At 43.8% G+C, this 15,397-nt stretch overlaps 1 protein-coding gene across 2 annotated transcripts in view; it reads right to left on the bottom strand.

Moving 5' to 3' along the window:
* Positions 1 to 867: 867 nt before the first annotated feature.
* The window catches only part of RUFY1 (RUN and FYVE domain containing 1), a 28,920-nt gene continuing 14,390 nt past the window's right edge, over positions 868 to 15,397 (bottom strand). For both annotated transcript variants that reach the window (XM_063120826.1, XM_063120827.1), the window contains exons 9-18: positions 15,124 to 15,225; positions 13,908 to 14,024; positions 12,367 to 12,534; positions 11,529 to 11,626; positions 10,041 to 10,160; positions 7,955 to 8,084; positions 3,632 to 3,726; positions 2,892 to 2,940; positions 2,369 to 2,446; positions 868 to 1,780 (exon numbers count right to left, since the gene is read on the bottom strand). In XM_063120826.1, the coding sequence (XP_062976896.1) occupies positions 1,637 to 1,780; positions 2,369 to 2,446; positions 2,892 to 2,940; positions 3,632 to 3,726; positions 7,955 to 8,084; positions 10,041 to 10,160; positions 11,529 to 11,626; positions 12,367 to 12,534; positions 13,908 to 14,024; positions 15,124 to 15,225 (1,101 nt within the window). In that variant the 3' untranslated portion in view covers positions 868 to 1,636. The remainder of the gene's footprint in view (positions 1,781 to 2,368; positions 2,447 to 2,891; positions 2,941 to 3,631; positions 3,727 to 7,954; positions 8,085 to 10,040; positions 10,161 to 11,528; positions 11,627 to 12,366; positions 12,535 to 13,907; positions 14,025 to 15,123; positions 15,226 to 15,397) is intronic.

Raw genomic sequence — 15,397 nt, 5'->3', positions numbered from 1 at the left:
TATTTGCAGGGGAATGACTTTCCTGTGTTCTCAGCACCTTGTGTAGATGAAATGGCAGGCCTGAGTCATTCTGTGAATCCAAGAAGCACCTGACCCTAGTGGGGATCTAGCCTATGCCACTTTCTTGGCACAGTTTAGGCAGCTGGTTTTAAAAGTATTTAGATCCACCATCCTCAAGCTATCAGGAGAGAACCTGTTGCTCTTACTCCTCTTCAGGAGCCCATAAATCCCAAAAGGGAAAAGCAGCAATACTCTTCAAGGAGCAGATCTATGCATAGGAAAGAAGGGCATAGCTCTTCATCCTCATAATGCAGTTCCCCCACATGGTCTGTCTCAGACACACCCAGGAAAGGCCAATGAAAAGGATGTAAACATTCCTCATCACCTTGTGTTTGAGAGCATGAGCAGGTTTTTTTCAGAGACAACAGCCCTTCCCCTCCCTCACAGGAATGCTCAGGTTTTTAGTTAATTCGGAAAGGGAGGGGAAACTGAACAGGATTTAGAGATGGATGCATAAGCATGTGAATCATCACTGCCTGCTCACAGCTTCAGTTGTCTGAACCCAGGTAACATGGCAACTGTCCAATAAGCCTACAATACACCCTGCTGTTGCTATGATTTACAGTATGTAAGCCACCATGGCTTAAATAAATAGGCAATGATAGCTTATTTTGATAGCCATGTTATTGGTCCAGTTCACAGTATCACACTTGACAACCAAGTATAAAGCCATGACTACATCTTATTTTCTAATGTTCATGTTATATTTTGCTTATGTTACTGCAAAGCACCCATACACTGAAGGCATATTCACACACAACTAGCAATAGCTCCACAACTGTATTGTCTCAAGGTTTCACAACTGCATAATATTGTAGAATTTTATTTTTAAGCTGTTGCCTTCCACAGCAGATCACCTGCAGTTCACTTAGCATACTTTAAGCAAGTGCTAACCTTGCTTTGGTATTCCCTTGTAGCAATCAAAACTTTTGTCATGTGAAATACTTGCTTAGGGATAATCATCCCACCCCCAAGGAATATTTATTGCAAAGGTACAGATAAACTTGTTTAATTCCATTTAAGTCTTTATTGCGTAACCACTATTTAGGTGCTTTAGAAACATACTCTATTTACTTTCGAAGTATATTAAAGGCACATTCATTTATATGTTGCTTTAAAAAATTCTTGGGGACAACTTAAATGCTAACATTTTCATCTTTAACTACATACAAATCTAGAAGAATATTGAAGTGGAACTGTCACAGGTAGGCCTATGAAATTAAAGGGTTCAGAAAGTAATTTGTCAGATCAAATGTACAAATGTCTGGTACAAAGCTAATTATAAACAGTAGATTTTTGTAATTTAAACCAAAAATATGGCTGCATTAAAGTTGCAGCACATTGAGCACATTTTAAGATAGGACATTTTTCTGGCACTTAATATATGCAAAATATTTGACTTCCTTAATTTCTGTAAACCCCATTTTTATAAATTAAACCTTTTTCCACATGGCAAACAGTACCACAAGTAAATTGTGTGATAGGTAAAGAATGGTGGAATTTACATCTGCCTAAAAGCCTAATCATTTGGTTAATTCTCTGGTCTTCTATGGTTCTCCTGAAACAAGTTGATGTCTTAGGAAGAATTTGATGAACATCTTTGAAGCAGTAAAGTGTGGCAAGTATCACAAACTCGTACAGGCTTTGGATAGGATGGGAGTGCAAGTTCATTGCTGGAACAAGTGTTGCAAAAGATGTGACCGCAATTTCGACAGTGGTGCTGCAAAGACAGTTATGAACATCTCTAAATCATATGGTTCAAAGCCATGCTGTTTACATATTGTGTCCAAGTCAAAGAAAGCTATGCATAAGTTAATGGGACAACTTAGTCATAGCTATCTCCCCATAAACTACTAATTTCTCTGGATTGTAAGGACCAAAGAAGCAGAAGGGGCTTAGATTGGGTTGAAATCAAATTCTGAACAAGAAAGCCTAAGGCCTTTATCCATAGCCCATGAACTCCATATAATTTCTTTCTATTTATAAGATTGGTCTTGAACAACTACATTATGGATTTCACATAATATACTGTGGTGGTTTCCTGACTTAAAAAGACACAGAATCACTGAACTAACTCAACTTTGAGGTGCATGCCCAAAAGACCACCTCCCCCACAAAATGCCAGGTGACATTGTGCCAAATGCATACTTGCTGATGCAGCAATCCTAAATTCCATGGAAAATCAACCATTGGTATATGGGCTTGGAGGTCCAAATTTACTTTAATGAACTTTCATCCCTAGTACTCCTTGCTGCAGTTAAAGGAAATGCTGGCTTTACAGATTGTCCTACCACGTTGGTTTCATTACCTTTCTTCTTGAAATGGAGAATTCTTTCTCACATTGCTTACAGTGTGTTGCTTCATCATCTTTTAGCCAGGTGTGGCCCTAATATTCAAACAAAACCAACATTATTATTTTAGTATTCAGCTTCTAACATCACAAAAATGTAGGTTTAGAAGGGGCTAAAAGATTACTAGCAACTGACTTGATCCATTATATTTAGCTCCTCCAACATATCTGGACTTTGTTCTATCCACACTTACTTGGACCCCATTGAAATTAGTGGGTTTTGCTTCTGAGTAAATATGGACATAATCGTGCTGTTAGAACATATAATTGACAATAATTACTCGGATTAGAGTATGCTATGTTTAAGACAAGAAAGTGCAAAGTGTTCCCAGGTGTTTGTAGGACAGGTTTGATAATGCCCCACCCAATCCCAGGTAGCTCAAGCACACACTGCCACATAATACTATGGGAGAAGATGCAAATACAATTTCAGCAGCCAGATTCTTAAATAAATCTTAGTATATTGTTACAGCTGCAATACCTTTAATGCTTTATTTACTTCTTTAATATCTTCCATCTTAAGCTTGGATCTGGAAAAAAACACATTTAAATAGTTATCTGAACATTTTTAAAGCAAACCATATTTTTTGTGAATCTTACAGGGTTAATGTCATACCCACACTGCAGATGGAAAGGAGGCTGAAAGAATGGTGTGTCTAAAGTCATCAAGTGAGTTCGTAACATAAGCAAGATGCCAGGGAGTTCCTGATTCATGAGTCCTTGTTTTACTATGCTATATACTAGCTCTCAATTTGCTCAGATGTTTTTAGAAGGAACACATTCCAAATTTAAGAGACAAAAAGGGCCCTTGCCAGCCAGCCATACTTCCATTCCAATAGCATTTCTCTAAACGATTTGTTCACTTTGCAGCAGTTATGCTGACTTTAAAAGAAAATATTTTCTGCAATTCTTGCTTTATGTGAAAACCAGAGCTCCATGGTATGCATCTACTGCATGTTTTACGGCTGGACTTGACATTTTTACCAGTTTACATCATGAAATACTGTGACAAACACAATTGCCATTTCAAGTGAGAAGTAGCTTTCTAGTAGAAATAGACCAAGAACCCCATGTTAAAAGGTTTTCCAAAATGTACAGATCAATGTCGTAGTAACTAACTACATCCCATTACTTTTATGACAGTTCAACAATGCAACTTCTAGAAATGCAAGATGAACAAAATGGGACTTAGATAAACGGGAATTATTAGAATATGCTTACTGGCTAAGGTGAAGCCCCATTTCTTGAAGAGCCTGTTCCTGTTCTTCACAGATCTTTTCTAACTGCTGCTTCTCTTCTTGCAGTTTTCGCAACTCCTATAAAACACACGCAAATATGAAATGCCATGTATTTTTTTTATTAGGGATAACCTGAGCTGACTTAATAAAATTTGAACTGGGCAGGGAGGGAATAAATTACCTGCACTTGCAGCGGCGCTCTGCTTTATTGTACAGTCAATAAATGCTGGGAAGCTTGAAAAGCTCTTGCAGCATTAGTCAAAGGCAGTGCTCATTGTCTCTGGCTCTCAGGAAAGAGATCTTCCTCAGTCCTATCTGGATATGCCAGGAACGTTCCACATGCTAAGCATGGGCTCTGCTACAGCTACAGCCCTTTTCCCAAATGTGGACTGTTACTACTATTGCATAGTAGTGAAGTTCCACAGGTAAGGGCTGTGATGAAGGGAAAAGTCTATTTCAGCTATTCACTTACTAGAAGAAAGCAAACACTGGGCTATAACTGGTGCGAGCTAACCCTGTTTTCTGCCTTGGATGACCCCAGCTATTAAGGATCATGCATGTTCCTTACCTGTATAGCCCCGTCTGTTTCAGTCCTCTATTCAGTCACTAATAGGTTTTTTTTTAAATTAAAACAAAACGCATCTAGGAATGTTCAAAGTAAGTGCACTAATGTGATTCGTTGTTTCAAAGGGTGAATTAATTTGTCCTTTCATTAGAAGGCTTCCATGAGTGGAATTTGGGGGAGGGGGAAAATATCCCCTCTCCCCTGTAGTGTGCCCTGTTCCATCCGCTGTGGCACCCCGGTTGTGGAATGAGCTCCCCAGAGAGGTCCGCCTGGCGCCTACACTGTACTCCTTTCGTCGCCAGCTGAAGACCTTTTTATTCACTCAGTATTTTAACACTTAATTTTAACTTAAATTTAAATTATACTGTTTTAACTCTGTATTTTAACCTTATATCAATTTTGCTGCGTGGTTTTATCCTGGTTGTGCTTTTTATATTGTATTTTGTATTTGTATTTTTAACTTGTTGGTTGTTTTATGATGATTTTAATTTTTGTGAACCGCCCAGAGAGCTTCGGCTATTGGGCGGTATAAAAATGTAATAAATAAATAAATAAATAAAATAAATAAATCCAAAATCTGCTGCAGAAGGTTCATCACTTTCTGGAGCAGATTCGGGGGTACACAGTGGTAGAGGGAATCATCTCTTCCTCATTCTGATAACAGAAGCCTTCCACAAGTTGGATTCTACGGTATTGTTTAGTACTGTTATTAAGAGAACTTTGTTTATTTATTTATTTATTACATTTTTATACCGCCCAATAGCCGAAGCTCTCTGGGCGGTTCACAAAAATTAAAATCATCATAAAACAACCAACAAGTTAAAAATACAAATACAAAATACAATATAAAAAGCACAACCAGGATAAAACCACGCAGCAAAATTGATATAAGGTTAAAATACAGAGTTAAAACAGTATAATTTAAATTTAAGTTAAAATTAAGTGTTAAAATACTGAGTGAATAAAAAGGTCTTCAGCTGGCGACGGAAGGAGTACAGTGTAGGTGCCAGGCGGACCTCTCTGGGGAGCTCATTCCACAACCGGGGTGCCACAGCGGAGAAAGCCCTCCTCCTAGTAGCCACCTGCCTCACTTCCTTTGGCAGGGGCTCACGGAGAAGGGCCCCTGTAGATGATCTTAAGGTCCGGGTAGGTACATATGGGAGGAGGCGTTCCTTCAAATAACCTGGCCCCAAACCGTTTAGGGCTTTAAATGTCAATACCAGCACTTTGAATCGGGCCCGGACCTGGACTGGCAGCCAATGAAGTTGTAAAAGGACTGGCGTAATGTGATCTCGCCAGCCAGTCCCTGTTAGTAAACGGGCTGCCCTGTTTTGTACCAGCTGAAGCTTCCGGACCGTTTTCAAAGGCAGCCCCACGTATAACGCATTGCAGTAATCCAAACGAGAGGTTATCAGAGCATGGATAACTGTAGCTAGGCTATCACTGTCCAGATAAGGGCGCAGTTGGTATATCAGCCTAAGCTGATAAAAGGTGCTCTTTGCCACTGAGTTCACCTGTGCCTCAAGTGACAGTTCTGGATCGAAGAGCACCCCCAAACTACGGACCCGATCCTTTAGGGAGAGTGCAACCCCGTCCAGGACAGGGCAAACATCACCTCGCCGGACAAATGAACCACCCGCTAACAGTACCTCCGTCTTGTCTGGATTGAGTCTCAGTTTGTTAGCCCTCATCCAGTCCATTACCGTGCCCAGGCACTGGTTCAGAACAGTCACTGCCTCACCTGGGTTTGATGAAAAGGAAAGGTAGAGCTGGGTGTCATCCGCATATTGATGACACCTCAGTCCACATCTCCGGATAACCTCCCCCAGCGGCTTCATGTATATGTTAAACAGCATAGGGGATAAAATAGAGCCCTGCGGAACCCCATGGCTTAGGAGCCACGGCACAGAGCAATAATCCCCCAGCACCACCTTCTGGAATCGGCCATCCAAGTAGGAGCGGAACCACTGCAACGCAGTACCTCCAACTCCCAGTTCAGACAACCTATCCAGAAGGATACCATGGTCGATGGTATCGAAGGCCGCTGAGAGGTCCAGGAGAACCAACAGGGTCGCACTCCCCCTGTCTCTCTCCCGACAGAGGTCATCCCACAGGGCGACCAAGGCAGTTTCCGTTCCAAAACCAGGCCTGAAACCCGATTGAAATGGATCTAGATAATCCGTTTCATTCAAGAGTGCCTGGAGTTGTCCTGCAACCACCCGCTCAAGCACCTTGCCCAGGAAAGGGATATTAGCCACCGGCCTGTAGTTGTTAACATCTTCCGGGTCCAGATTAGGCTTCTTCAGGAGTGGTCTAATTACCGCCTCTTTTAAAGAGGCCGGCACCACTCCCTCTCTCAAGGAGGCATTTACAACCTCCTGGACCCAGCCGGCGATCCCCTCCTTATTTGATGTAATGAGCCACGAGGGGCAAGGGTCAAGCACACAGGTGGTCGACCGGACTTGGCCAAGCACCTTGTCCACATCCTCGGGCCTCAATAACTGAAACTCATCCAATAAAACTGAGCAGGACGGCGCTCTGAACGCCTCTACTAGTGGTGCTGCATTAAGTGTGGTGTCCAATTCATGACGAATCTGAGCGACTTTATCTTCAAAGTGCCGTGCAAACTCGTCACAGCGTGCTACCGAGGGTTCAACTATCTCACGCCCTGGCCCAGAGTGTAACAGGCCACGAACCACTCGGAAAAGCTCCGCCGGACGACACCGAGAAGACGCAATGCTGGTGGAAAAGAACTGCCTCTTTGCCACCCTCACCGCCACAGAGTAGGCTCGATAGTGAGCTCTAGCCCGTGTTCGATCAGGCCCAGCACGAGTTTTCCTCCACCTGCGTTCTAGCCGTCTCCCCTCTTGCTTCATCGCCCTCAGCTCAGATGTATACCAAGGAGCTGACCGGGCTCTGCTCAGAGGGAGAGGACGCTTGGGCGCGATCGTGTCAACCGCCCGAGTCATCTCTGCATTCCACAGAGCGACCTGGGCTTCGACAGGAGCACCGGCCATATCAGCAGGAAAATCCCCCAGAGCCCTCTGGAATCCATCGGAGTCCATTAGCCTCCGGGGGCGGACCATTTTAATAGGCCCCCCACCCTTGCAGAGGGGAAAGGCCGCCGAGAGTCTAAACCTCAGTAGGAAGTGATCCGACCATGACAAGGGGGTAGATGTTAGTTCCCCCACTTCCAGATCACCATCCTCCTGTCCAGTCGAGAAAACCAGATCAAGTGTGTGTCCCTTCGCATGTGTTGGGCCGATGACATGTTGAGACAGCCCCATGGTTGTCATGGCAGCCATGAAGTCCTGAGCCGCTCCGGATACAGCAGCCTCGGCATGGAAGTTGAGATCCCCCAGAACCACCATCCTGGGGGTCCTCAACACCAGGTCCGAGACAACCTCCGTCAGCTCAGGCAGGGAGACTGTTGGGCAGCGGGGTGGACGGTACACCAGCAGAATCCCTAATCTGTCTCGAGTACCCAACACACAGTACAAACACTCCAGACCAGCACTCGACTGAACAGGAAGCCTAGAGAGGGAGATTGTATTCCTATAGACCACGGCAACCCCCCCTTAATTGTTGGTAATTAAGTTTTCCCTAATCAGTAGCTTATTAATATAAGGTGTTTGCTTTTATTAAGAGAATTCTCTGAAAGTTATCTACTAGCGGAAAGGCACCCGCTTAATTCCCCTGCTTTTGCTCTCTAGAAGGAAATTAGATTTCCAGCTCACTTACTTTTTTCAACCCTTCTACTTGCTGCAGTTCTGTTTTCAGCAAAGTCGTAGTGTCCTTCTCTTGATGCAGCTCTTGTTGCAGAGTCTGTCTCTGTTCTTTCTCAGATTTTAGATCTCTCTCAAAAGTTGAACTGTTTAAATTTCAAACAAACAAAGAAACCTTGTTAGAAACAAAGTTTGTTTTCCAGCTGCATTTAACTAGTTGGAAATTCTGAAATAGGTATTGAAGGGTATGAGTAATATACTCTTTGCGTGAGTTCACCAAAGGAGGCTTTATATTTTTGTGTAGACAGTGGCTGGCATCTAGAGAGCTATTTTAGGGATGTTCAAGAGCTTGCAAGTGAGATTTTGGGTTACATTTTCATTGAACAGTAGACTCTCATGCACTACTGCAAACGACTTTGGAACTTCAGTTTCAAGAGTAACTTGCCAAGTGGCTGGCGGAGAGGGAGGCTGCTGTTCAAAAGAACCACAGATGTAAAGGGCCTACTTGTGTGTGCACAGAACCATCTGTGCTGAATGTAGAGTAGAACGCCAGCAGCTTAAGTTCTGGGTGTTTCCAGACAAGGCTTTTCCAATGCCATCAGCCTGCCTCATTCACGGAATTTTACTTGTGGGTGGGGGTGGGGGGAAGAGTTCAGACTACGAAGTCGGTCACTCATAACAGTCCTGTGTTTTCCCACTGCTGCTTCCATCTTCTTTTCTTACCACAGAAAACCCATTGAGGAGAAAGAAACAGAAGAGCTGCCCAATGTCTTCTAATTAGCAAGGAGTCCTCTTTCTGGAAGCAGCCCCAGTCTTTTAAACTATAGTCCCAATCCACCTGGGACTTTTGGCTCTGTTGTACTTTTAACTGTGTTTTAGGGTGCAATCCCTCCGCAGTCCCCAAACTTAGACACTTTGCCGTTTCCTAGGCCCTGCTGGGCTGAAGCTGGCAGGGCGGAAGCAGCGGTGGAGGCGATGATGTTCACCTACCTGTCCTCCATTCTGGCTGGTTTTTAGCAGATGGGCTGTTCAGCCTGCCTGGTGAGGGCATTTTGGAGGGGGAGGGAAGGAGGCTCAGGATAACTTTGTTACAAGGTAGCTTCTGTGAGCAGTACTGACTCCATTTTGAAGCAACCCAAAACCCCACCTACAGACTGAGAGCATTCACAAAAGGCCTAGGTCAAGTAACCATTTCCTGATAAGACATTCCCCAGAGACAAAGGTAGGGGTAAAACTAAGCAGAATATGAATGCTGGATGGCAGGAGTCATACCTGGTCATACACATGCTAATGCAGCCCTGTTGCTGAACTCCAGGCTGCATCAAGTACAGCCATCATCCCAAATCACCCTCTTTTGTTCCCATAGCAAGTAGCTCTTTAGATAAGATCATACAAAAACCCTCAAGTTTAAGGGAAGAAGGGGGCTAGCTCTCTCTCTCTCTCTCTTGAACCATTTTCTGGCCCTCCAGATGTTTTGGCCCGAGAGTTCCCATCATCCTTCACCATATTGGCTAGGGTTGATGGGAGTTGTAGGCCAAAATATCTGGAAGGTCGCAAATTGCCAACTCCTGAGCAGTGAGTGTCTCTCTCTGTCTATGCATGTATGTGTTTTTATATACGCTCACCCACCGAGGCAATGACACACCATGTTCAAAGCCCTGACACCTCTGAACAGTTAGAGCAGGTGGTGGTGGTGCTGGTGATAGGTTTTTCCCAGAGGGTTTTCCCCTTCTCTCCCACCACTAGTTTCAATGGAGATGAAATTATCTATGCCAGCTTAAGATCCAGCCTCGGAACGCCTGATTCCAGGCCCTGCTGCCAGTGGTAGATCTATACCAGTGGAGCTTCCTGTGATCATACCACGGGCCACTAGGGCCCATCGCCTGCTCCCCGGAAGAGCTCCTCTTTGCCAACAGAAGGGCACTTCCATCTCCTCCTAACCCCCTTCAACCAACATAGGTGTTAGGATTGCTCTTCGAAAGGCTTAACAATTTAGTGAGGTATATGTTTAACTTGTAACATAGTCTATTAAAACAAGTAAAAGCACAAGAAAAGACAGGGACAGACAACAGTGCTTCAAATAACATATAATGCAAGACTACCACTTGTTATCCAGTTGCATCAGCTGTTGCTTCAGGATCTCAATTTTGCCACCTAGTTCTCGTTTCAGTTTGACATTTTTCTCTTCGGCAACCTGCCTGGCCTTTTCTGCATGTTGGAGTCTTTGGAGGAAAAAAGACACATAGGCCTGTTCAGAAGACACCTTAAACTACAGCTTTAACCATGGTGGTTAAGCCAGAAAGCAGGGCCCTGTTCAGAAGATGCTTTAACCATGGTGAATAAGGCCTTTTGCCTTTTTCATCATGGTTAAAACTGTGGTTTAAGGTGTCTTCTGAACACTGCCCGGCTTTCTGGCTTAACCACCATGGTTTAAGGTGTCTTCTGAATGGGTCCATACACAAAACATATACCTACACAGACGCTGTGATCACTATATTGGTTATATTGAATGATATCAAGTTTTGTCCTTCGCCAAACCTACTGCCTCTGAATGCTCCCTTGTTATAGATTAACATGTTATATATATCATGCCGTAAATTAGTGCAGGGCAAGCAACATTCGCAACACTCTGGTCCATAGTTGTAAATGTTACCCAATCTAGTGCGGCACTTTGTTCATTAATCCTGGCCCAAGGAGCTTGTGCCATCAGCTCCTAAAGAGACCAGCAACAGCTTGAGAGGAACTGTTGGGCAACTCTTCCCAGGGTTCCCAGCTATTTAAGACTTGTTTGTCCAGCGGGAAGGCAGAAGAGAAGAAACCCAGGCTGAGAATTCAGGTCATTAGGTCTTGCTGGGACTATTAATGGCCTCAGAGAACCCTCTGCTGCTCTATATTCTATACATAACTTTAAAAAATATTTTAACATTTTAAACCACCTTTGGTGCTTTGGCAAATGGAATAAAAACAAATCCTTAACTTACACATACAATCCGCTCCCTCCTCCTTCCAAATTTAGAGTTTCTTGTTCTAGCTCAACACATCCCAAGCCCTCCATGATTCTTTTTCCATCACTTGATTTTCTGCTTTCTCTTGCCCATGCCTGCCTTCCCCATCCCTCAAACACAAGGCTACCCCTCTCTAGCATGTGGCTCATTGCAAGTCATGTTGAGACTAGCAAATATGCCAGGCAGTGCCTCGGCGTGCGGGCTACAATCTCCCTAGAAGACTTTTCCATCGGGCCAATTTCAACTGGGAAGAAGCCAGGTGAAATGAACCTGATGGAACCATCTCACTGACAGCTTGCAACCCACCAGAAACACTGCCTGGAATTTCTCTAGTCTGAACATGCCTTACAGTGTTTTAGATCCTGGAGAAGAAGGTTACATTTGGGGAAGGCAGATATGTGTAAAATGATGGAAGAGTATGTAAACAGGGATCATAGATGGGTAAAACAGATTAGGGGGTGCATCAGGGAGGCATTCATGCCTTCACTAGAAATAGCTTGTAGAAAACTGGTCTGGATTTTTGAAAGGTGGAACATTGGGGAATTAGGAAGGTCATGGGCTGCTCAGGCCTGTGGAAAGAAATACCTGTCTTCCATTTGCTTCACTGAAGCCATCATTTGATCTGTTTTGCCTTCAAAGGATGATATTGTTTCTTTTTTCTGCTGCAATGAGCTGTCTGCGATCTGGAGCGAAAGAACTTAAGCAGTTGACATCAAAGTAATCATTCCTTAAGACTTCAAAAACCAAAGCCAACAGGCATTGCAATCTCCACTTCCTTGCCCTATCAAGAGAGAGACACCAACACTTCTCCTATAAAATCACTTTTGATCCTGGGGGAAGGCCGTTGCATCTATAGAATTTTTACCTGAGTAGTCACCTGCCTTTCAAACATATCAGGTAATGAGGCCCTTTTACTCTTGCCAGTAGTCAGGAACTTCACCCTCCTTCTAGTCACTAAGAGTGTGCATGAACATGGCCCACACTGACCATGCATTGCTGAGTACAGAAGTGGGCATGAGAAGCACATAAAAGCATATCATGCCTAGGTTCATACATAGAGTGGTGACATCTGGTCAGAATTCTGATATTGCACCTAACAAGACGATAAATCCCCAGAGAATTAAAAATAAGGATAGAAAACCATTGCATTATTGAACCAGAAGTTATGCAGTAGAGGCAGTGAGGTGATTTAGACACAATGTTCCTGGCTTCATAATAATGGTTTGCAAAACTGGGACCGAGTCTTGGGCCTGCCTGCCTGCCTGCCTGCCTGCCTGCTCCCCCTCCTCCACCAACTTCAGGATATCCAGATTTGTTTAAACCAGAGTTCCCCGTTATGTCCATGGACCACCAAACTAACGATGTTAAAGCCTAGTACACATTCAAGGCGCTACACAGATAACCATTTACTTCACACACATACCTGAGATTTATTAAACATCTGCAAATTGATTGCTTTAACTTCCTCCAGCTGTTGGCGAAGGGCGACCAAAGTATCTTGCTTTTCATGAGTATCTTTCTCCAGGAGTTTCATGGCAATTTCCATTTCTGTTTTCATGCCAATCTGTAGCTCCAGCTCTTTTTCCAGCTCCTTAGAAATTACAAAAAATGAAAAAAAAACTGCAGAAATAAAACATTTCTGCGGCACTGTGCAAAAACACAAGCCATATTTGGGGGGGGGGGCAAACAAGTGAAAGGAAGTTGTGTTTCTAACAGATGACAAAGTATTTCTTCAACAGAAGGACAGTGGCTCGGATCCAAGTAAGCCGGCTTTTGTACATGTGCTGGGAATTTTCAGTCTTCGCCTCTCCTGTCCATAGTCCTGTGTAAGGGCCAGGAGACCATCTGGTGTAGCATCTAAACAGAAAAAGTGGTCGCACCCTGTATGCACACCTGGAATCACTGTATACAGGTGCACAGGACTTTTGGAATCCTGGTCAGTATGTGCAAATTGGGAATATATATATTCTCCCACCAGCAGATGTAGTCCTTTATATTCCTAATAAGGAACCCCAGATTAACCTATGCAAATCAGTTTCTTGTTTCTCCAGTCTAATCAAGATTTGGAAATCCAAAAAGAATTCTGTAAAAATTAAGGGAGAAGCTTAATCATGATGCCCTGTCCTGTTATTTCCATAGCCAGCTTTTCCAGTTCTTTTGTGCTGAAGACTGATGAAGTGGAGCACGGGAAGAGCTCGTGCATCTGCAAAATGCAGCACTGTGTGTTGCCTCCCCCTCTGCCAGTGTCCCCCCACACCCACCGGAATTCCTTGTGATCACTCCTCCAAGCTGCACTGGTCTATCACCGAGCCAGGCATAATCTAAGTCACTTTCTGGGTGGCTTCTCCCCGAGGCTGTGCTGTGCTCAGAGTACCCTTTCCAGAGCCTGGTGTGCTTGAAGAGGGAGGGGAGGAGAGACAGGCGACTCTGATTCTCTCAGAAGTTCTTGCTTGTGCTGATAGTACATGTTGGAAGTTTCTTACCACTTGTGCAGCTGCCAGTGTTTGGGTGACATCTGCCTGCCAGTATTACATGCTCCTAGCAGGAATGCTATCCAAACGCTGGGGGTGGGATGGGTATGAATGGGGGAGCTATACATGTGGTCAGGAGGTTGTGTTGTATTTTAAATGCTATGCTCCTCAGGTGGGGTACTCCACGCGTTGTTTAAATGCTGAAAAACGGTGACTGGTCCAAGGTCACCTAGTGAGATGAATGGCCAAGAAAGGATTTGAACAAGTCTTTGCCTGTCTCTCTGTAAGCTCCATCATATTGGCTCTTGTTAATATTTAAACCAACCCTCAGATTTATACTTTTATTATGGAATATCACCATTTACCTCCTTTTCTCTCACCCGAGTTCAGCCTCTCATGGTACCTACTGCATTACAGGCTTGGAACGCTACAAGCCAAGACTGAACACATGAACAATTGTTAATTTCAAGTCAAGGAAAAAGTGGTATCTCACCATTCGGATTCTTTTCTCCTCTTTTAGTTGTTTCCAGACATCACTGTACATTTCATCCAGGCCTTGCCGTGACTGCTTATACGTTTCCAGTTCAACTTTTGTGTCTTGTTTAGTTACCTAGAATACAATGAGGTCTGAGAAATCTGCCTGCTAGTAGAAATGTTTCTTCAAGAGAAGTTATGCCTGATTACAAGTTTATTTATACCTATGACCAGTACTACCAAAAACACACTGACGTGGTTCACATGATCAAAACAGCCCACTGCGGGTTGTTTAAGTCACAGTGAGCAATAGAGCATGCATTTTGTATATTCATCCCCAAACTGGGGTTTGTTGTTGTATCAGAACAACCCTCGCATAACCGTACAACAAATTATGGGTTATCCAAGGATTCATATGGCAAAATCTCTGGTTTGGAGGTTGAATATCCAAAATGCTGGCTGGCATGCATAGCAGCTCTTTGTGGCTTAAACAGCCCACAGTGAGTTTTTTTGCTCATGCAAACTAGCCCATATCCTCAAAGGTATATATTAGGTTTTAGTTTGTGAAATGGTTGTGGTTAGCTTAATAACACCCACAACCCTAATCCATTTATTTCTCTGGAGAAAGGGCACAGAGAGTTGACTTTTCCACTGCAGTGAATGGGGAAGCCTGTCCGCCAGGAGCTCTGCATATGCATCCCAGCACATACAGAAGGGCTTTAGATGGAGGGCAATATCAGCAGTTCTCTTTCAAAAAAGAAGAAAAGACACAGACATTTTAAAGAGAAAAATAGGATTGGGTACAAGCTTGCTCCTCTCTGAACTGAAGGGCTCCTTCCATTCATACAGGGCACTGAGACCCAATGGAGGAAGAAGACAGGGTGGCAAATTCCTCGTTCCCAATCCTTCAGAAGAGCCTGGGAAGTGGTGCTGCGGGAAGGGGAAATCAGTTGCCCCACTTCTGTCCTCCAGCATCATTGGAACTCTGCTGAGCACATGTCTGAATTCAACCCACTGTCTCTTTACAATGCATCATTATCATGTTGTCTCCTACCACAGATAAAGGATTCCTTCTTTCTCCCACCTATTTAATGGATTTTATATACGGTTTGTAACTATTATGGATATTTTGTGTGCTGCTTCTCTTTTGAAAGATAAACAGTTAATGTTAAAAAAAACACCACTCTGGTCTCTTAAGTAGTCCCCAAGCATATCGTCTTTACAGTATTCCTGACCTCAACATGCTTTTCACTTCGTTCACGGATTAGTTCATTTTCCTGCTCCAGCTCCCTCTGTTCTTCCTGAAGAGCCCTTATCCGATCTGTTGCTGCTGCCAGCTGGCAAAGGGAGGGGGGGATGTGGGAAGAGAGAAGAGAAAGAAACAGGCATGTATCATCTGCATAAACCTAAAAACTTGCCACTCAACTGTGACACAAAATTAAAGATCTGGCAAGGTCATATCTCATCATTCAGCAGCTAAGACCAATGTTCATGATTTGTTCTGATAAT

This window comes from Elgaria multicarinata, chromosome 3, assembly GCF_023053635.1.
Source record: "Elgaria multicarinata webbii isolate HBS135686 ecotype San Diego chromosome 3, rElgMul1.1.pri, whole genome shotgun sequence".
In the NCBI taxonomy this organism is placed as follows: domain Eukaryota; kingdom Metazoa; phylum Chordata; class Lepidosauria; order Squamata; family Anguidae; genus Elgaria; species Elgaria multicarinata.
This window is presented reverse-complemented; position numbering and strand designations above follow the sequence as displayed.